A 21,021-nucleotide genomic window follows, 5' to 3' on the forward strand; every position below is an offset into this window, starting at 1 on the left:
ATAAATACATATATATATATATATATATATAGCCTAAATCATTATTTAAAACAACCTTATTTTAAGAATACATGATGTATAGACACGATATTGGATACATAGGCTACGCGTTTTATTTTTATTTATCAGTAGCCTATCGAATATTTAATTTTCCCTACTTATTTTAAAATTGACATAATTATCTAGCACTAATTTAAAGAGACAGTGGCCTATATTAAAGAGTTATTTAACTTTAAGAGCGCATTGCGCATACCCGGGAGTTTATTTTTTTAATAAAGCATGGTAATATCTGCCATTTATCGATTATCGGCCATAACATTAAAAAGCCAAATTATTGATTTCAGACAGATTTCTATCTATCTATCTATCTATCTATCTATCTATCTATCTATCTATCTATCTATCTATCTATCTATCTATCTATCTATCTATCTATCGTTCTATCGTTCTATCGTTCTATCTATCGTTCTATCTATCGTTCTATCGTTCGTACAATGGGCGCATTCTAACGACCGTGATGATGACGGTGGTGGTGACGTAGTGCCTCACTTCTCGTACTGGCATCCGAGCAGAATTTGAAACTGAAGAAACACCGGTGGACAAGATCTGAATCGCAGAATCCAAAACCGACTTACCTCAGCATGAACTAGCCAGACTAGCGTGTTTACTCTTCGTTCAGCTTCATTCAGGGTTTATAACCGATAGTTTGTCAGTTGAACTACAGCTAGTGTTGTTCCCGTGAGAAGAGGAAGAGGGTGTCAGTTCTAACTTAGTGTCGTGATTTTGTCCTGCGTGAAAGGAAGCGCTGTCTGTCGGACGGTTTGTATTTTGAACAAAATGAGACGAATCTCAATGTACGTTCGTCTAAATAAAGGATAGAGTTTAATCCATGAGTTTTTGCTAAATCGTTTAGGGCTAAATGAGCTAATCTGCGCTAGCTATAGGCTCTTAGCATCAGTTGTCGTGTTCAAACTCAACTGAACTCACTCCAGTTAAGTGAATTAATTCATTGGCAACACTTCCTGGATAACAGCGGCGCGAACTAAAGTCTCGTTCTGAAGACGTTTCAACGTTTCAAGAGGCCGGTGGCAGTGGGTGTTTTTTTTTCCTGGTGGTGACTCTGAACATGAGCAGAGTGTTGTTGAAGTGATAAAAGCAGTCTGCACTCTTCACTGGACACTCGCTGGTGGTGATGGCCCGGAGGAGACTGGACAGTCGCAGTGGATCCTCGGCTCTGCTGTCAGAGATCCACACTCACATCCACACGGATGCCCTGGACGCCGTTTTTGACATGAGCCACGAACTTGGCAGGTGTGTAAATATACTCCTCATTACCTGAAGTCTGTGTCTCTTTAATTGTTTCTTTCTTAAAATGCTTCATTTGATGTTATCATAATGTCTTCATATGTTGATAAACAATACAGTGACTGCAGAACTGATGCTCAGTGCAGTAATGTAAATATGTATAACGTTAGGTAACTTATGATGTTCGTGAATGTGGTTGTTCTGTCATATTTCTTGTAATTCTCTGAGACAGAAGTACTACAGTCAGATTACAGAACTGTAGCATGTTTTTGTCCTCTTATATCCTGTTAGTCTTATCTTTGCTCTACACGTTATAATATGATATATTAATTCATGATTCATTAATTTTCAGGATTCAACGTTGAGTAGAAAGTTCAAAAGAACAGCATTTATTTGAAATATAAATTATTGTAAATATAAAAATATTTATTGTTACTTTAGACCAATTTAATGCATCCTTGCTTAATAAAAACATTAATTTTCATGTTATTTCATCTAATTGCTAATGTGCATGTAGTTGGAATATTTATCATATATTGCCATTTAGGGAAGTATTGTAGTCCCAGATTATAAGCAGATATATAAACTTTAGAATAGAGGTTTTGGTTTATTTTGTCACAGGGTGAGTAGGACTGAAGGTTGTCTGCCGTATGGAGTTGGAGTCTGTCCTGCTTCTGTATTATTCGGGATTGGAAAGGCCTTGCTCACTGAACTGTGACTAATATGTGTGTGTGTGTGTGTGTGTGTGTGTGTGTGTCTCATTGCTAAAGCTCTACAGCAAGGCTTTGGAGCTTTTAGCAGGAAGGAAACCCATGTGGGAACCAGACCCAGTTTTGTGTTGTGATGTAGATTGTACTGTGAATACTGAGAAAAAGGAAGTAATATTGGTCTCTTCCTCTTTCTCTCATACATTTGCTTACAGCCATATTCGGGCTGTTTTTATGCGACCGGCTGTGCTGTAAACAGGAAATCATTTCACAGTTCACTTATAGTTTTAACTTGTCAGTGTGAAGATGTTTTGTTTTTTGTTTCTGTGGAGGAAGGTGCTTTTTATTGGAAAGAAAGTTTGAATACTGTGATATCTTTTATGGGTTTTATGAAAAGATGACTCGCAAAGTTGCTCAAAGAGCAATTTTGTTTTGAATTAGAACCAGTGAGAATGGAGTTAATTGGTCAAGTACATTTTTACTTCTGATGGAGAAACCTGTAAATATCATTGATTTTTCCCTGGTCTGGGAAATTCATAGAAATATTAAGAAATCATAGAAATATCAATAGTGAATATTAATTTTACTCATGGGTGGGTTTTAATTTTCTTTATCATATAGATATTTACACCATAGATGTTTTTTTGTTTTTTTTGGTTGAAAGAAATGAATGCTTCTATCAGCAAATAAATGCTGTTCTTCTGAACTTTCTATTCATCAAAGAAACCTGAAGAAAATGTTTTGAAAATTAATATTTGATTTGATTTGGTTTCTGAAGGATCATGTGACACTGAAGACATGTGACTGCTGAAAAATGAGCTTTGCCATCACAGGAATAAATTACATTTTGAAAATATATTGAAAAAGAAAACAGTTCTTTTAAATTGTAAATAATAATATTTCACAATATTATTGTTTTTACTGTATTTTTTGTCAAATAAATGCAGGCTTTGTGAGTATGTAAAACTTTGTTCAAAACCTTTGACTGGTAGTTTGTGTATATATTGTGAATTTTACTGTCTACTTTGACTTGGTTCCCAGATCTAACTCGATACATTATGCAACATGCAGTACGGTCGGCTATACATTCAGTATGATACATCATATATATTATAACAAAATGGTTTATAAAGGTGATGGTCTGGTCCAAAGAATTGTGGGATTGATTTTGAGCATATGCTTGTGGCCTAAAGTCTCACCTGTTCATGCTGTGACAGTAATTGCAGTTTCTCGAGTAAAGACTGGCTCACATCAGTCATCTAACCTTACATTAAACGGTGAGAACATCTAATGGAGGGTTTGACTCAGTTAATAACTATCTGTGTCAGTAAGAGCTTTGGTGTGAATGAGAGAACTGCTATAGGTGCGACTGAATGCGTGCGCACTGTGACAGATATTAAAAAGTTAGGTACTTTATCGCAAAATTTTCCACTTGTCACATTATACTCATTTTAATCTTTCTCTACCTCTTTTTTATTCTCTGTGTTCTCTGTTTGCCTCCTTCAGGGGGAAGTTTGCAGTGGTGAAGCGGTGTGTGGAAAAGGCCACAGGGAAAGTCTTCGCTGCGAAGTTCATCAAGAAGCGGCGACGAGGTCGCGACTGCAGGGCGGAGGTCGTTCATGAGATCGCCGTTCTAGAGTCAGCGAAGAACAACCCTCGTGTGGTGAACCTGTATGCTGTATATGAGACCGATCACGACCTCGTTCTAATGCTGGAATAGTGAGTGCTGTGACTAGAAGCATCAGTTGCATGTCCCTGTTCACGAAATGATCGTTGGGTTCAGTACTAAGAATAACCCTGAATGTGTGTGTGTCTTAGTGCGGCGGGTGGAGAGATATTTGATCACTGTGTGTCAGAGGAGCTGCTTCCTGAAGGTCAGATCACCCGACTGATCAGACAGATGCTTGAGGGCGTTCATCTACTTCACCAGAGCAGCGTTGTCCACCTGGACCTGAAGGTTAGATGCACGGCTGCTTTTAACATCTTCATTGGACACATTCTGTCCTGAAATTCCAGCCTTTTAAACTAGGATCTGCCTAATGCTACTCTTGTTCAATTTGATTATGTGCATTTCTTCTTAAAAGCACTAGTTGTATTTATTGAGACTGTATTCTCTCATTCAGCCCCAGAATATTCTCCTGACCAATCTGAGCCCAATGGGGGATATAAAGATAGTGGATTTTGGGTTGGCCCGCCGGTTAGGCTCTGCTGGGGAGCTCAGAGAGATTCTGGGAACCCCGGAGTACGTAGGTAAGGTTTATTCGGTGTCATTCATCTTCAGATCCACACATATCTCTGTGTTCATGGTCTCATTATAGCAGAAGAGTTCATGCTCAATGAAAGTAATGTATTTGGTCATTTTGCTTTTGATCATATATCCAGCCCCTGAGATCCTGAACTATGAACCAATCACCACAGCAACAGACCTCTGGTGAGTCTTAATCTTTTTCATCAGGTGTTTCAATATACAAGGTTCCCACTGGCTGATATCCAGACCTGGAAATGGCATGGACATTAATAAACTTGTAGAAGGTCATGGAAATTTCAATGGTCAATAGACATTTTTCTTTTTATACACAGTTTGGAGATGTGAGAATTGTTGTCTACTATATTCTGTTAAGTAAAGACAAAAATAGAACAATCTGAAAGCCATACACTACCGTTCAAAAGTTTGGGGTAAGATTTTTTTAAATAGTTTTGAAACGGCTGTGGAAAGGCTCACCAAGGCTGCATTTATTTGATCAAAAAAACAAACAAACAAAAAACAGTAATATTGTAAATTATTGTTAAACGTTATTCCTGTGATGGCAGAGCAGTCTTTTTTTCAGTCTTCGGTGTCACATGATCAGAAATCATTCAGTAATATTTCAATATGCTGATTTGGTGCTCAAAAAACATTTCTTATTATTATTATCAATGTTGAAAACATTTGTGCCACATGTTTTTTTTTCAGGATTCTTTGATGAATAGAAACAACATTCGTTTGAAATAAAAATCTTTTGTTACATTTTAAATGTCTTTACTATCATTTTTGATCAATTTAATAATAAATCGTACTAAACCCCAAACTTTTGAACAGTAGATTTGAAGTCAGTTTGATACTAGAGTCAAACAACTTTGTGCTAATAAAGGAATATCCATGTTCATTCCAGTAGATGTTTTTGTTGATGTGTCAGAGATGGTTTTAAACTGATTGTGTATCCGTTGACTTCAGGAGTGTGGGTGTGATCGCCTATATGCTGGTGACAGGAGAGTCTCCCTTCGCTGGCGAGGATAAACAGGAGACCTTCCTAAACGTATCCCAGGTGAACGTGGACTACAGCATAGAGGCCTTCTCAAGGGTGTCTGAGCTGGCTGTCGACTTCATCCAGAAACTGCTGGTCAAAGCACCAGAGTGAGTGACTCTCATTTCAGACACTTGGAGGAAGTGAAGTGAAGTTTGCCAAGCTCAGTCATTGTACTGTGCAAAATGATGTACCGCTTCTAAATAAAGACTCATATAATAAGTGCTATGTAATACCCTTCCCCACTTCCAAAACAGTAATTATTCTGGGTCATATGGTTGTATTATGCATTACAAATGAAGTGTTTTAGAAATGAAGTAATTGCAAACATATAAATAGGCTTACAAATTAACTTGTCCAATGATCACTCTTTTATGGCTCAAAGTTTTCAGATATTGACTTTCTCCATTCCCATAGATTGTATAACTGTTGGTTATCACAAAGTGTAAAGTCCAGGTTTCATTTTCTTTTCGTTTGTCCTCAAACATGCATTCACAATTGTAGAAAAGGTCAGAATAAATTAGGTCAAAATAGACTGTTTAAGATAAATGGAAAGAAAAAGGTTTGTTTCTATATAGAGTTAAGATTTTACATTTGCACTTGTCATAAAGTAATTGATGCACTTTGGTTTTATTACTGTTCTTAACGATAGTTTCAGATTACTTTCCACTTAACCACATTTCAAAGTCCTTGGCATGAATTCTCCCCTCCTTTTTCAGGGATCGTCCCAGTGCCGCCGACTGCATGACCCATCCCTGGCTATGGATCCACTTTCCAGGTTCTGATCCAGTCCCTGTGACCCCACACACTCCCCGGGAAAGGAGTTTCGGGGGGAAGTGGTCCGCGCCACCCGAGGATCCTGAAGACAAAGAGAACATTCTGGACTCGCCACATGTCAAGAGGTTTCGTTTTGAGGAGGACATGTCAGCCACGGCTGACAGTGACCACTTATGCTGATCCTAAAGGGAAATGCACTTGCACTGAATAACATTATCACAATTTTGGTCCTTGAATACATTCCCCCACACGGCACCAGCAGACATGCTTCTTTTTCACCATCCTTTGGTTGACCAAAGATGATCTTTTCACAAAAGGGCCAGATCTGGTGTAATATTAATACTATAATAGTGAGAATCTAAATATCTATGTTGCTGTCCTGTCTCAAGATTTTTGTTTTTCCTGTCATATTTGGATTTTAAATTATTAATTTGAATATATTTTTTATTTTAATCTCCAGTCAGTATCAGTTTAATTATTCTGCAGATCTTAGCCCATATTAATCTAGACACTAATTCCATTACTGCACTTAAAGCAACAAAAAGGGATTTGAAAAAGACAGACGCTTGAGAGCAGCAGGGCATTCAGTGGTTTTTAATTCTGCTTAAATGAAAGATGCGAGTGTTTAAGCAAACTAATGTCAGTCTTTGTTCTCTGTGTCTCAGTGTCAGAGGGAGTTCTGGTTGTATGATTAGACCTCGTGAGACTGTCTCTGTTGAAAAGGTTCAGTACTGGAATGCCCTCGGTGTATGGGTGTGTGTTTTGACTTACATCCTCTCCTTTCGTGTGGTATTGACACATTAGTTGGCTCTTTAAAAATGTGACTCAACACACACACGTACAACACACCCTGGATTACACAAATATGTGTTTGTATTGGCACATAACTTCCTTCTACAGAATGACTAAAGAAAATCAGGAAAGCACTTAAACCCTCTTTTATATGTGTTTCTGTGACTAAAATATGAGAAAATATTTGTAACAGCATTAGATTTAGTAAATCGAGTCTATCTATTGTTTTTAAAATCATTCTTGTTTTAAATATTTCCTTTTTTCCTGCCAACATATTGTATAATAAACTGTTCTTAAGTACCATTCTAGCATTCTCCTATGGCAGGCGCCTCATATCTCAATGCCTGTGATGGCCTATGATATACATAATCTTAAAATGAGAGTTTTTATCTATGCACCAATCTGAGGTAATTCAGGGTTTTGTTACCGTTTTTGTACAGGTGTTTTTAAGCTAATGCCATTAACTGATGGAGGTTTCTGTACTCATTCATTCTGAGCCTTATTCTCAGGGTTAGCTGTAACTGCAGTTTACCGATGTATATTTCTCGAGTGCCTTTGTGTGCATTTTTTTTCCTCTATGCTTGAGCCGTACAGCCTCACTTGATCTCATGCAATACCAGTGCAGCACATTTATGTGTATGTATTATTAATGTTTGCCCTGTTTTAATTGAGATACTGGTACACCCTTTAAACTGATGGCCTGGTGTATTAAAAGTAAATTATTTGTATGGACTTAATGGGGATACATATATGCAATGCGTTTTAGAAAGTTATATTTATGGTCTTTGTATATAGGGCATGAAAAGATGGGATATTAATGTTGGTTGTTATTGTTGAAATGATATGGTTATGTCAGATAGTGAAGCATGTTTGGTTGTAATGAAAGTACAGAGTGAATTCTGAAATGAAGGGCAAGTGAATGTTATTGTGGTGGAAAATAGTTTGGAAGAAGAATGGTGCACATCAGAAAGTGTGCAGTAATGCAACATATGAGGGTTAGTGAAAATATAACAGCTGAGGGTTTATTGGTTTAATATAATTGACAGCTTTTTTGAGTGGCTGCTAAAACTGGAAATGTTAGTATTGCAGAATTTAGTCTTGAAGGTCGAGCCCTTCAGTTATTGTTCTGTTTAAAGAGGTGTGAAGCGCTCATGTGTGTTTGTGTGCTCTGGGCCTTACGGTTTCCCAGAGATGTCACCAGTCTGCAATCATAATAGAGCTATTGTCTCCGAAGACGAGAGGCTCTTGTCACGGTCGTGTGCTCACTGTATGCCGTCATCTTAAAGGAAAACTTGAATCTATTCCTTGCCTGGGAAACGGCCTCAATAGGGGCATGAGGTATTTGAAGCTGCAAAATAGGCCAGACTTTGGAGTGCATTTCTGAGCAGTCACTGTGGTATTGGCAGAAAGCTTGTGACAAACTTTGTAAAGACACTTTACGGGATAACTTTGTTGATTGTCTCACTATCTTAGTGGAAACTGATAATGGAAGATACTCACGATGAAAACTGTGTATTTTGAGTTATATGTATCATAAATGACGTTTAATTGTATTACAAATTCTAATAAAGCCATTGAGAGTCTAGAGTTGTAAAGGATGCACCCTTAATATCGATTTTGTATGTTGTTGTTTTATGACCCATAACAAAACTTTTTTTTTAAATTCATCCCTCTTTCTATCACATTGATTTATTTAATTAATAATAAAAGGATAGTAAAGCCATAATCTATGACTGAAAATCATTAAATAATCATTTAAACTTTTAACATTTTTATGCTTTTAATCATTCTAACATACTAATTTTATATATTCCTTTCAACATCTTGAACCTTGATGCCAGCTGTGGATTTGATGTAACTTTTCCAGTTTTATTTCTTGTTGAATCAACTTGAATTGCATTATTTAAAGTTTGTTTCTAATTAAACAGATCACTGAAACATTTCAACATTTTTATTGGATTACATAAGCATGGAATGACTATGAAGCAGGAAGTACATTCATCGCATTACATTGAGGATATTACAAAATCTGCATATTCATTAGTATGTGATATATTCAATACAGCACATTCCAAATAAAGTGCGCACCTAGAGTATAGTCTTCTGAGATCAATGCTGGAAGCGTCTTAGGTACTTACCATTACTCAGTCAATAAAACATTACAGAATGAGTCAGTAAATAAAATATTTTAAAGTTTTAGGTTTTTTTCTTTCTCCATCTAATCAAAAATATATTCTATACATTTAATTTCAATGGAAGATCCTTGGATTCTTTGATTTGATTTCCAAATAAAAGCAATACCAACTATTGGAACACAAACACAGAACACATTTGTGATATTAAACCAATGTAATCGTATATGGGACGATGCTTATGAAATACAGTTTGGAGCTGTAACTGCTTTTTATTAGATTTGCTTGTCTGCAATGTTTTTAATATTCCTTAGCAGGGCCAGGAAGTTTACAAAGTGTTTTTACATTCAAGAGTATCCATATATCATTGGGGATACAAATACTTGAAATGAAAATCCAAGCTTAATAATTTATTGTAACAACATAAAAACAAATTAATTTAATAACCACTTTCAGATAGTTACTTTTTCCTTTCTTAGGAAATGAGAGCCCTTTAAACATGAAGAGATGATGGTTTTACGAAGCATATATGCATTCCAAATAGACTATGTAAAACAAGTATCCTAGTATATCGGACGATGCCTATGTAAGTAGATGCAAAAGGCAAACAATAAGGCTTAATGTCAGGCAGCTAAATGTGTTACAAGTTTGGTCATTAAAGGGATAGTTCACCCAAAAAATAATAATTATGTCATCATTTACTCACCCTCATGTTCCAAACCATAAGACTTTCGTTAATCTTTGAAACACAAATTAAGATATTTTTAATGAAACCTGAGAGGTTTCTCTCCCTCCATTGAAAGTCCAAGTAACCAAATCTTATTAGATCCAAAAAGGTAATAAAGGTGCTGTAAAATGAATCCATATGAATAAAGCAGTTTAATCAAAGTCTTGTGAAGAGATATGATTGCTTTATATGATGAACAGATTAAATGGACACACATACATGAAGCACGTCACAGAAGCTCAAATGTGCGTGTGTGATGCACGAGAACCAATGACGTTTGTTCTAGCGCATGATGAATGCGCGTTATGCGTACATGAGCTTCCGTGTTTACCATATGTGATGTGCTCCATGTATGTGTGTTTATATGTGAATAAAAGCCTAAATGAAATCTGTTCATCATATAAAGTGGTTGTATCTCTTCACAAGGTTCAAACTGCTTGCTTAATATGGATTCATATTACGACACCTTTATGACCTTTTTGGATCTAAGTCAATGGAGGGACAGAAAACTCTCAGCTTTCCTTAAAAATATCTTAATTTGGGTTTTAACAATCAACCAAAGTCTTACGGGCTTAGAGCGACATGAGGGTGAGTAAATGATGACAGTATTTCACTATTTCTGTGAACTATCCCTTTAAGCATCAATCTTCTCTGGGTAGTGTTGGGTAGGCAAACCCAAAGCTCTTTTTTAACTAATCAGTGCAATGCAAAGCTGTCTGCTCTACAGAGAATACACTCCATGTTAAGACTTGAAAGCATAGATCAAGAATAGTCAGAACTCCTGAATGACTCTGAAGTGATTCTCAATGGATGCCGGCTCCTCCTCGAAGTGCAGTTTCTGGCTCAGACAGGCACCCAGATCCTCCAGAGTCTTTATAAAGTGCTGGTGCTCTCGCCCAACCCATGCCCTCATCGGGTCCCTTACCTCATACGGAGTGACGTGGGCATGGACAGCCACCCCACTGGAGGCCAGCTCATCCAGAGCACATTTATTGGTCACCCACGTCTCACTGCCTCCAGGGTGTCCTCCATCCAGCCAGTACATGTCTGAGACACTGTCCAGAAACAGCCTCAGTTCTGGGTCTGCTCGAGCTCCAGCCAGCTCATACACTATTTGATTGAGAACAACACATCCTTTACTGAAGCCCACTATGGTAAGGGTGAAACCTGCAGGAAGGGGGCCAGGGGTGGCTGTACCACTAAGAGGAGGTAAAGGATTTTGGAGACCAGCCCGCTGCATGCCATGACCCAGGAGTGCCCTCAGGTGGCGAATGCCTCCATAGTCTGGAGAGTGTTCTGGTGCTCCAAATAGGTTGCTCTCTACAAAGTTCTGATAGCAGCTGAACTTGTGTAGGTACATGCGGGATGCGCGGACTACCCATATATGGCAGCCAGGAAACCGGTGGCCCAGGATGAGGGCGACACGCTCCAGGCTCCAGGACTGCCATGGGGCAGCGTCAGGCTGGAGGGCCATTTCCTGCTGGAAGTTCTGGATAGTAGATGAGAATGAGAAGTTGCATTTTTAAAAGAGGATGAATAGTCAAGAGGAAGAGAGATTTAAGAAATTCAGCATCTATATTTAGGCTAATAAACACTAACTATTGAAAACAGGGTTCACACACCTTTTGAGCAATGAATTTATGACTTTGTCATTTATAATTTGTTTAATAGAGAAGAAAACAGCAGGACTAAATGTGCATGTCTTCACTTTATCTAAAAGAAAAACGCTCCATTTATTCAGACATATTCAATAGCTGTGAGGCATGCATGTACTGTGGTTCAAATATCAGTGAGGATTTTTCTTTCTTTTTGAAAGAAATGTATATTTTTATTCAGCAAGAATGCATTTAATCAAAATTTTTGCAAAACATCTCTGTTTCAAATAAATGCTGTTCTGCAGTATGATGTTAAACCGTGTATTGGGTCTGTTTCCAATGTCTCAAATGAAAAACTAAATTTAGAGATTCCTTATTAGTCGCAACAGAAGCTAAACTGTATCAAATGACTTAAGTGAATAATCCTAGAAGTTTCTTACAGGGGGTTCACATTCCCTATAAAGCGCAATAGGCATATACTCTAATAATTAAGGGGACTATCTACATCATACACTGTTTAAAAAATATATAATTCCTGACACAGTTGAGAGCTTTATTAAATAACCTATTATTGTTAGTAAAGTAATTTAGGAGGGCATGCAGTCGTGGTACCATGACAAGACAGGTTCAGGATTGATGACATGCACCAACCTGAATGTCTCCAGGAAAGAAGACTACGTGATCGTTTCCATTCTGCAGGTTCTCTGTTTCGTTGTCGCATCGTCTCTGCGGTTCCCTGGCGGGTCGTAAGAGCAGAACATCGTTTACGCGGTTTTGATCATGACCGGGTACTGAAGTCAGGCGGAGCAGCCCGGGCGCAGTAGCGGATGTCCCGGGGACATACAGCCCCGCTGCGGCGTTCATTTTCCTCGCTATAGCGGCTAGCGATAAACAAGCCACAACTGATCGGATACTTCCCATGAGCAAAAGGGATTACGTAGCGGCGACTGCACGAGCAGCAGCATTAAGATCGAAACCATCACTGCAAAACAGGCGCAAAAAGCAACGCCCCATGATCCAAAATATTACCTGCTTTCAGGATAATCCGGTGGACATTCGGTCGTTGATTTTGCATCTTAAAATTAACCGAACGGTTCAGATACTGAAATGTGTCTGACTTATGATTTGTTTATATTAAACGCCACCAAGTGGCGTTTTTGGGGAGCGTCAAAACTTGACAACGATGCGCATGCGCGGAGCCAAAAAGCATTCATGAACAGCGGCAGTGCTGATACATAACGCATTTAGATCGACTGCATGACTAGAACACTGTAGTGATTAATGCGGCATGACAATGTTTCATCTAATGTCCAAAATCGAAGTTTCTTTTTAAACTTCAGGGGGCGGGTGTTGTGATTGCCACAGTTGTCATGTCGGTTTCAATCGGTTCTTTTGAACAATTCGCGTAAAAGAACCGGTTCAAAAACGATTTATTTACAATATGTCCCTAACATTCTGACGTGGCATTTTACATGCAATAAATGTTCTATAGGCACTGTTTTGTGAATGTTTTTGTCTTACTTTATTTGTCAATTTGTTGTAGCCATTTAGATCATAAAACAAGTTTTAAACCTAAAAACATACTTAATACTAAATTAATTTTATTATCTATTTGCTAAATAAAATTATATTTATATCCAATTGTGTAAATAAGCCGTTAACAAATTTTCAATACGATTATTTTTTTTTTCGTTCAGACAATTTTTGTGAAATGGTTTAATTGATTCATTTAGAAGTTTCGACTCAATAGAACGATTCGTTCACGAATCGGACGTTGCTAGCGGAAACAGCTGAGAGCATGTGTGCTTCTGGAGTCTCAAGCCTTCAAGTAACTTTGTGCATGAAAAGCAAGTACGATGTTTGTGTGAATGTGATTACAAGTCAGTCAGTTAAGAGTATTAGTAAAAATGTATTAGTAAATAATCTACGATGCCTCTTTGTTGTAGCTACGAGTATGATAAACTTTGGACTGTTAGAAAGAAACTGATCAATATAAAGCTGTCGAGTGTTTTCACAACTATTCAGCCTTGAAAGTTCATTCCTTTTGTGGAAAAGATTCATAAAACCTGTATAACTTAAATGTTCATGACTTTTCTGTCAACTAATTTCAAATTTTGTATATGTTAAATATAGTGTTTAATATAGTAATGTTAATGTTCTTAAGTAATGTTATTATAAAGTAGTATTAACTATTTTTTAAATAGGCGTTTCTGGGTTGGCTGATAGTCACCATAGGTTTGGGGTCTGGGCCTGTAAATGTGTTTCTGTAAAAGTGTTTCCGCTCTCTTGAGGGATGTCCGGCTCTGCTCTTGGTCGACGGCTGGTTGCATGTCTCCTGAACATCTCGGAAGCTCGGAGAAGAGACCTGGTGGAGACAGTGGCAAGAGCAGCCATCACTGACACACATGGTGAGAACCTGAATGCATGGAATGGATCTATTAAATTAACCTTTATTAATTAGTTCTAAACAAAATAATATTTCAAAGTGATCATTAAACTGTATCTGAAGACATTAGGAATATTTCCGTTGCATGTTATTGTGACAAAACTGTCCGAATCTGTCCTTCATAAGGAAAAAAGCGTGAAGGCATCACAGTGCTGAACATCTTCAATGATGCTGACTACAATCGCTCTGTCATCACTATTGTTGCAAGCATTGACCTACTAAGTGAGTTGCCTGCTCGTCCTTAATACATGTCCAGTTGCTGAGAACAATTGCTTTGTAAGTAACAAAGAGGCCAATCTGTATTGTTGTAAATTTTAGGGGAGGCTGTATTGTCGGCTTGTGAGCGTGCTTTCTCTCTGATTGACATGAATGTCCATGAGGGCACCCACCCATGCATGGGTGCAGTGGATCTGGTGCCTCTCTATCCACTGGGGGAGGAGGTGGGCCTTGAGGATTGTGGAAAAGAGGCCCAGGGTATGTGGCCATGCATGCACAGAAGAAATATTAAAATCCATTCTCGGAATATTTACTTTAGTACAGAAAGTACAGAAATGGTTTCAATATAGTATTAAAGTATAAAAAAATAAAAAAAGCTAATGCAGCACAAACAGAATTGAGTTATTTGGAGCTCAGAATTCCATCCATTATTAAGGGCACTATTATTATTCTACAGATTAAAATATATATATTTTCAAATTTGAACTTGTCATTTTGTCCTTGCTGTTTTCTTTCTCGTTTAGCATTAGCTACAGCTCTGACAGAACGAGTGGCAGGTACCAGTGCTTTTTTGTTCGGATGGGCTGATTCTCCTCAGCGTCGAGGTCTGGCTCAAAGGAGGAAGGAGATTGGCTGGTTCAAAAAGGTCAAAGATATGTCAAGCATCCAGCCAGATGTAGGTCCACAGGCCACAAGGAGATACGGCATTACAGGTTATTTTTCAAATCTGCATTCACAAAATATAGAAACAAAAATGAAACAGCAAGGTAGAGTTTGCTTCACAATTAAGCAAATTGGGTTCCGGAAGTATTTATTATTTATTTATTTTTAGTAAGAAATTTTTATTTGAGAGTATATGCTTCTCTTGTAGTTATCAGCAATTTCAACTTTATTTAAAAAAAAACTAAATTCTGAATGAATTTAACACTGTCCATATGTATATAATTGTGTATATATGTACATTTTGCAATATATTTAAAAAATATATTTTATATTGTTTGCAGTGGATCATTGTAGTTTATTCCCTCATAAAGTTGGTTTGGTTCATGTCATAGACCTGTTTATTTAAGATTTGTTTTTATATCCTTAAAGCTGCAGTCCATATTGTTTCCTCTTTGTCGCCATCTCTGTTCGAAATCTGCAATTGCAATTTTCACTGGAAAATGTCATCTGAACAAGTAACATTCACTTTTGTTCTGACCAACTAAGGGGAAAAAAGCATTGCATTAAATCGCGCCGATTAAATCTAACGATCGCTTATATCACGTCGAACCGCGCAAATTAAACTTGGTTCTCAAATTGTTAATGTTAACAACATCAGCAATGCGTGACTACATTTAATGCCCTTCCGATATTTGTCCTTGTTTTCGCATGGGCCCGGTTGCAGTCTCTTTTTTTCTCCGAAGTCTTTTGCGTTTTACAACGGGTGAATCTCCAGTTGTCACTGGTGATTGTCGTTTGAACCTTTCTGGATCCGCCATCAAATTGATAAGTTTAATTATATCAAGTTCTGTGAGAAAAGGCTATAAATCTCCACCTCCAACATCCTCACACTCATAGCCTACTAGCCGAGACTCCTTCTTTATGTACACAGATGTGACGTAATGACGCAAAGATTTCCCGCGGAAATCCACCAGTACCACTGGAATTAAAAACATTATTACAAGCTTACCGTTTTGAATCGAGCTAAGGCAAGGAGATAGTTTTGAACAGTTTGGTTATGTACTTGCTCAAAAATTTATTTTGGATAATTTTTAAACCAAACAAGTTACGGAATGCAGCTTTAAAGAGAAAATGAATGGGAAAAAATAACAACACTGCTGAAAAAGTTTCTTCAAAGTTTTGGTTACCTGTACATGCAATGTAGGGACAGAAACCTTCCAGGTTTCATGAAAAATATCTTAATATGTGTTTTGAAGATTATTATAGGTTTAAAACAACATGTGGGTGAGTAAATGATGACAGATTTGTTACTTGTGCAAACTCACTTTCACTATTTGAACCTCACTAAACTAAACAAATAACAGCTATTTGTTCTGCAGGTGTTGGCGCCAGCCCCTACGTCATGAACTGTAACGTGACCATCGATACCCAGGATCTGGCCCTGGGCCAGATTGTTGCTTTAGCAATCCGTGAATCCAGTTCTGGTGGAATCCCTGGAGTTCAGGTCATGGCCCTGCCACATGAAGGTGTTATGGAGATCGCTTGCAATGTGGAGAGTGTTCAGGGTGGTCCTCCATCGTCTTCATCTTATGGTGAGGAACAATGGCCAAGCTTTGTCATTGGAGGGCAAAACTTTTGCCATGCTCCAGCCTCGCTAATCACAGAACGTGTAGCAGAGCTGGCTAGACACCATGGAGTGGCTATCAAGGGTACGGCCCTGGTGGGCTTTACCCCACGTGAGTGCCGGAGACTGGCAGAGGGAGCGCTCTCAAATGGCATTGGAGAGTTCTGGAAAGAGCTGCAGCGTGTACACATGTGAACAAGCCAACAACTTTCAACACTGTGTTAACTAAATTGCAAACTAATCAATTGTTAATTATAGGGAATTTGTTGAGCCACCAACAATAGATAATCAGCCCTTATTACTATATATATATATATATATATATATATATATATATATATATATATAATATATATATATATATTTTTTTTTAACAAGTACAGTCCTTAAAGGGATTGTTTGCCCAAAAAGAAAAAAAATTCTGTCATCATTCACACACCCTCATGTTGTTTTAAACCTGTATGTCTTTTTTTCTTCTTTTGTTGAACACAAAGATCATTTAAAGACTGTTGGCAAGTGCAACCAAACAGTTTTGGTTACCTTTGACTTCTATTGTATGGACAAAACAGAGACATTTCTCAAAATATCTTCTCCTGTGTTTCACAGAATAAAGCCATATAAGTTAAGACTGACAGGAGGTTGAGAGTAAATGATGACAGCATTTTCATTTTTGGGTGAACTATCTCTTTGATTGTATTCATTTTGGTTACAATGTGATTTTACAGCTGCTAAGGGGTCATTCAATGTAAAAAATCGTGTAAAATTAAACATTTTATCAAGCTATGATAATTGCCTTAATCTTTTAAACAACAGAGAGGATAGTATTCTATCTACATTGTATAAAAATCACCTTTCAAGTTAATAATATATGTAACAGCAGCATATGAGTCAAGTTGGAGCACTACAGGTACTCAAATTCACTATAACAGTTAATCTACTGCAAAATGTGTATATATATATATATAAAAAAAATAAATAAAAAAAAAGATCAGTCAAGAATAGAAAATTATTGAAAATGTTCAAATCGAGGCATCCTCCAGTCTCAGGAGACCATGGATCACGCCGGATGAGGATCACCAGTGCAGTCAGTGTCGGTTGTGACTCAACAGTCCAATTCAGGAGTGGCAGTCTCTGCCACAAAACATACAGGTGAAATCTGAGGCAGGTTGGATAGCTTGGCTCCTGGCCTTCCTCTGTTTGCTTCAGTCTGCAGATTGAAGATTTCCTCAAAGTTGGAGAGGCCTTTCAACACAACCTGTCTCTACTGAGGTCTACTGCGGTGGTAGCTTCCCAAGAATCCGGGTTGATCCCGAGAGCCTTAAGATCTCTTTTGTAAATGTCTTTGTACCTCAGGTATGGGTCTGCCTGTTGGTCTTGTTCCTTTTGACAGTTCGCCATACAGAAAATCCTTCAGAATGCACTCATCTTCCATTCAGACAACATGGTTGTGATAGCCTTCCTAATTCACCTGCTCAGCTCAGTGTCGAGAGAGAGCGAGTCAGAGATAAGGGCCTTTCGTACTGGATAGTCCTAGGATCTTAGTTCTGTGAACTAGCCACCAGGGTGGTTCCCCGAGAACTAATGGTTCCCCTAGGTACATTTCCTGTTGCATTCGCACCACCAGTAGGAACTCTGAAGTGACACAACTTGTTGTTGTGACTTATTTTAAAGGCGCGGGGGACCTTTATTTTGACGGCGCTCAGAGTCAGAACGCCAGAGCCTGAGCAAACAGTGCTCGCATTCTTCGTGTTCATTGGGTTACGAACTGTCTAACAGTCCTGTCTAATACGTTATTAGATAGAACTGTTATACATAGAAAGTAGACTGTATATATGAAAAGTTATTAGCGTATGAAGTGTGGTTGATGTCCAGTGTTGCTAGCTGAGCAGAAATACATGTTTAGCTTGGTCCCCTCAAAGTTGCGTTGGATTTTCTCCTCAGCGTAAAGGTTAAGAGGCCAATCTATCAATGTTTTCCATGTTTGTAGAGTTAGTTTCTGGAGTAAATATTTAGGCTATAATATGTCTTTACCAAGCGGCAACCTCCCCGTCTCTCTCTTGAAACCAACACGGAAGTGAGTTAAACTGCAATTCGTTGACTGGCCGCTTGAGGCTGTTGTCAGAAGTGAGTCAAATCTGTATCTCCCCCATGTTAAAATGCCAAATTTTACAGCAGAAAAAACGTGTTTAAAGCCTGGTGTCTGTATGTGGATTTGGTCTATACAGCTAATTTTGCCCTTCATAACAACTGTGAGGGGGGTGAATTATTTTATAACTCGTCCGTTTAGTTGATTAATATTTAAATTTAAGGGTGTGGCCAAGCCACTTGAGTGACAGATGGATTGCCGCTGTCAGTGCTAGCCGTTTGTCTGCTGTGCCTGTTACTAGCCGTCACTTCACCTCAGCAATGTTAGCTGCTGAACTTGCCATCTCTGCAGTGTTTGTGCTTTTTTTCGGGATTATTATTTCATACAATTTAATACTTGGGTAACGTTACAAAGCCCACGTCTTTGGATTCCGTCGTTATCGTTCGAGAGAACAACCAGCGCTGTATTTCAGTTGTTTTCCTCTGTGAACATGCACTAATGGATGTCTGACAATTTCGTTGCTTTTTGGGGTTTTCAAATTTAAAACGTCAATAAATGCTCGTTCGTTCTGCTCCCATGGAACAGATGGATTATAATATGCTTATGTAAGTTACCGTCAGATGAAATCATGCAGGCGTCGGCGCTTTCTCCGTCCGTGCAATAAATTCACATGAATGAGCGCGGATTTTCTAGCGCATTTATTTGCACTTCAAAGGCAATATATCTATGGTTTAACGGTTAAACCATAACCCATTTGAGAGACGGCCAACATCAGAATTTAAAATGGACTGAATAAGCTCTCTACGAACTTGAGCGATGCCGCGCTGACGGACCACGAAAGAGTGACGGACATGTATGCACATAAATCACTGTCATACACAAACACTCTCGAAGTAATACACAGTCTCACTTGTAGCCATGTATTTTAACTATTATAATATTTCGAAGGGCAAAAATAGGAACGTTTAATTGGCTTTACATCATCAGCTAACTCGATCACGTCGAGCTAGGTGATTTCAGATAGCCAGGCTCATATCTATGGCCAGGCTCCTCAGCTCCACTCACGCCCCGCCTGTTTGTCTATTTTCTGTTATCCGGGAGTGACGCAAGGCCAAGATGGCGACGGCCGGCTCCGCCCACTTTAGGCTTCAAAAATGCTCTTCAGAAACCTACGGGTGACGTCACGGACACTACGTCCATATTTTTTTACAGTCTATGGTCTTTACACAGCTTTTTTTAAAATGGCGGGTGCTGGTGTTTCGCGTGCGTTCGGCAAATCAGCGTACACTTATGTCACTGTAGTTCCTATAGTGCTGGTTTAGACCCGACTCTGAAGTAGTATGGAATTACCTTTGTGCCAATAATAATGAACATAACTTTTCAAGAAACTAATGCAAATATATATTGAAACTAAAAAAAAAAACTGAAGAAAAAAAATCATTAAACTTAGTTTTTAATACACTGCATGTTTGCTAACTGTTTTCACATCTTTCTTTCACTGATCTGAACTTACAAATGCGCTCCCATAGTTTTCATTTACGCTTCTCAAGTTTTCGTTTACGCTCCCTGAGTTTTTGTTCGCCATTCTGGCACATATCTCTCGTGGGGGCGGGGCTAGCAGCAGTGTGTTCTCATTGGCTTTCTTGACCTGGAAGTGAAGACGTCAGTATTGTGTTTACATGTGTGGATGTAAGCGTCTGTAAGCACAGCTTTCTACTTCATTTTAATGAAAGCATAAATGAAAAGTCTGGAAGCGCATTTGTAAGTTCAGATCAGCGAAAGAAAGATATGAAAACAGTTAGCAAAACATGCAGTGTATTAAAAACGAAGTCAAAAAATTTGCCTGCATTTTGTTTTTGTATTTTTAGTTTCACAGATATTTTATTCAGTTTCAATTTATATTTGCATTAGTTTCTTGAAAGGTTACGTTCATTATTATTGGCACAAAGGTAATTCCATATTTAGTTCCTTCGGAAGGAGTTCCTAGAACTAAAATAGTTCCTAGTTCCTACGGTGCGAACGCTCCAAAATCTGGGTACTTTCGCCAATAGTTCTAGGAACTATGAAAAGCTTCCTCCGGTGCGAAAGCCCCTATACTGCTGGTTTAGACCCTACTCTGAAGTAGGAGCTAAATTAGTTCCTCCAAAAGAGTTCCTAGAACTAAAATCGTTCCTAGTTCCTGTGGTGCGAACACGCCGACATCCGGGTACTTTCGGCAATAGTTCTAGAAACTATGAAAAGGTTCCTCCAGTGCGGAAGCCCCTATAGAGGATCCCAGGTACACAAAGTCGTGTACAACCTCAAGTTTATAGTCTGAGATTGAGATGCTGGATAGATTTACATCTTGTCCCATGACTTGCATCTTCTTGAGGCTGATGGTGAGTCTAAATTCGTAGAATGCCTTGCTGAAGCAATTCATCAGTTGTCGCAGATCCTCAGCGGACTGTGTGGTACGAGCTGTATCATTGGCAAACAGGAGGTCCCTCAAACACTTAATTCGGACTCTGGTCTTTGCTCTTAATCTAGAAAAGATATTATAATATATAATATTACAGCAGCAAATTAAAGTAAAATTGAATGACTACAGGGACTCAAGATCACTAATTTAATAGTTCATCTATTACCAAAATTATAAAAAAAAACAGTCAAGAATTAGCCTGGCAAGCC

At 38.3% G+C, this 21,021-nt stretch overlaps 3 protein-coding genes across 5 annotated transcripts; 2 read left to right on the plus strand and 1 right to left on the minus strand.

The window, feature by feature from the left end:
- Positions 1-522: 522 nt before the first annotated feature.
- On the plus strand, positions 523-8,448 carry stk17b (serine/threonine kinase 17b (apoptosis-inducing)). The gene is made up of 7 exons (XM_084123472.1): positions 523-1,311; positions 3,519-3,731; positions 3,831-3,969; positions 4,136-4,262; positions 4,395-4,443; positions 5,227-5,406; positions 6,016-8,448. The coding sequence occupies exons 1-7, from the start codon at positions 1,193-1,195 to the stop codon at positions 6,251-6,253; spliced, it is 1,065 nt and encodes a 354-aa protein (XP_083979598.1). The 5' UTR covers positions 523-1,192; the 3' UTR covers positions 6,254-8,448.
- Positions 8,449-8,801: 353 nt separating this feature from the next.
- On the minus strand, positions 8,802-12,266 carry cUnh2orf69 (chromosome Un C2orf69 homolog). The gene is made up of 2 exons (XM_084123476.1): positions 11,971-12,266; positions 8,802-11,213 (listed from the first exon to the last, which is right to left on the minus strand). The coding sequence occupies exons 1-2, from the start codon at positions 12,238-12,240 to the stop codon at positions 10,497-10,499; spliced, it is 987 nt and encodes a 328-aa protein (XP_083979602.1). The 5' UTR covers positions 12,241-12,266; the 3' UTR covers positions 8,802-10,496.
- A 701-nt stretch (positions 12,267-12,967) lies between these two features.
- On the plus strand, positions 12,968-16,558 carry ftcdnl1 (formiminotransferase cyclodeaminase N-terminal like 1). 3 transcript variants are annotated; one of them, XM_084123474.1, is made up of 6 exons: positions 12,968-13,170; positions 13,611-13,727; positions 13,892-13,987; positions 14,084-14,239; positions 14,506-14,694; positions 16,024-16,558. In XM_084123474.1, the coding sequence occupies exons 2-6, from the start codon at positions 13,613-13,615 to the stop codon at positions 16,461-16,463; spliced, it is 996 nt and encodes a 331-aa protein (XP_083979600.1). In that variant the 5' UTR covers positions 12,968-13,170; positions 13,611-13,612; the 3' UTR covers positions 16,464-16,558. The 3 variants fall into 3 exon arrangements, with proteins under 3 accessions (XP_083979600.1, XP_083979599.1, XP_083979601.1); XM_084123473.1 differs by having other exon boundaries at positions 12,968-13,166; XM_084123475.1 differs by having other exon boundaries at positions 12,968-13,147.
- Positions 16,559-21,021: the final 4,463 nt, after the last annotated feature.

This window comes from Abramis brama, assembly GCF_963993115.1.
Source record: "Abramis brama genome assembly, chromosome: 8".
NCBI lineage: Eukaryota > Metazoa > Chordata > Actinopteri > Cypriniformes > Leuciscidae > Abramis > Abramis brama.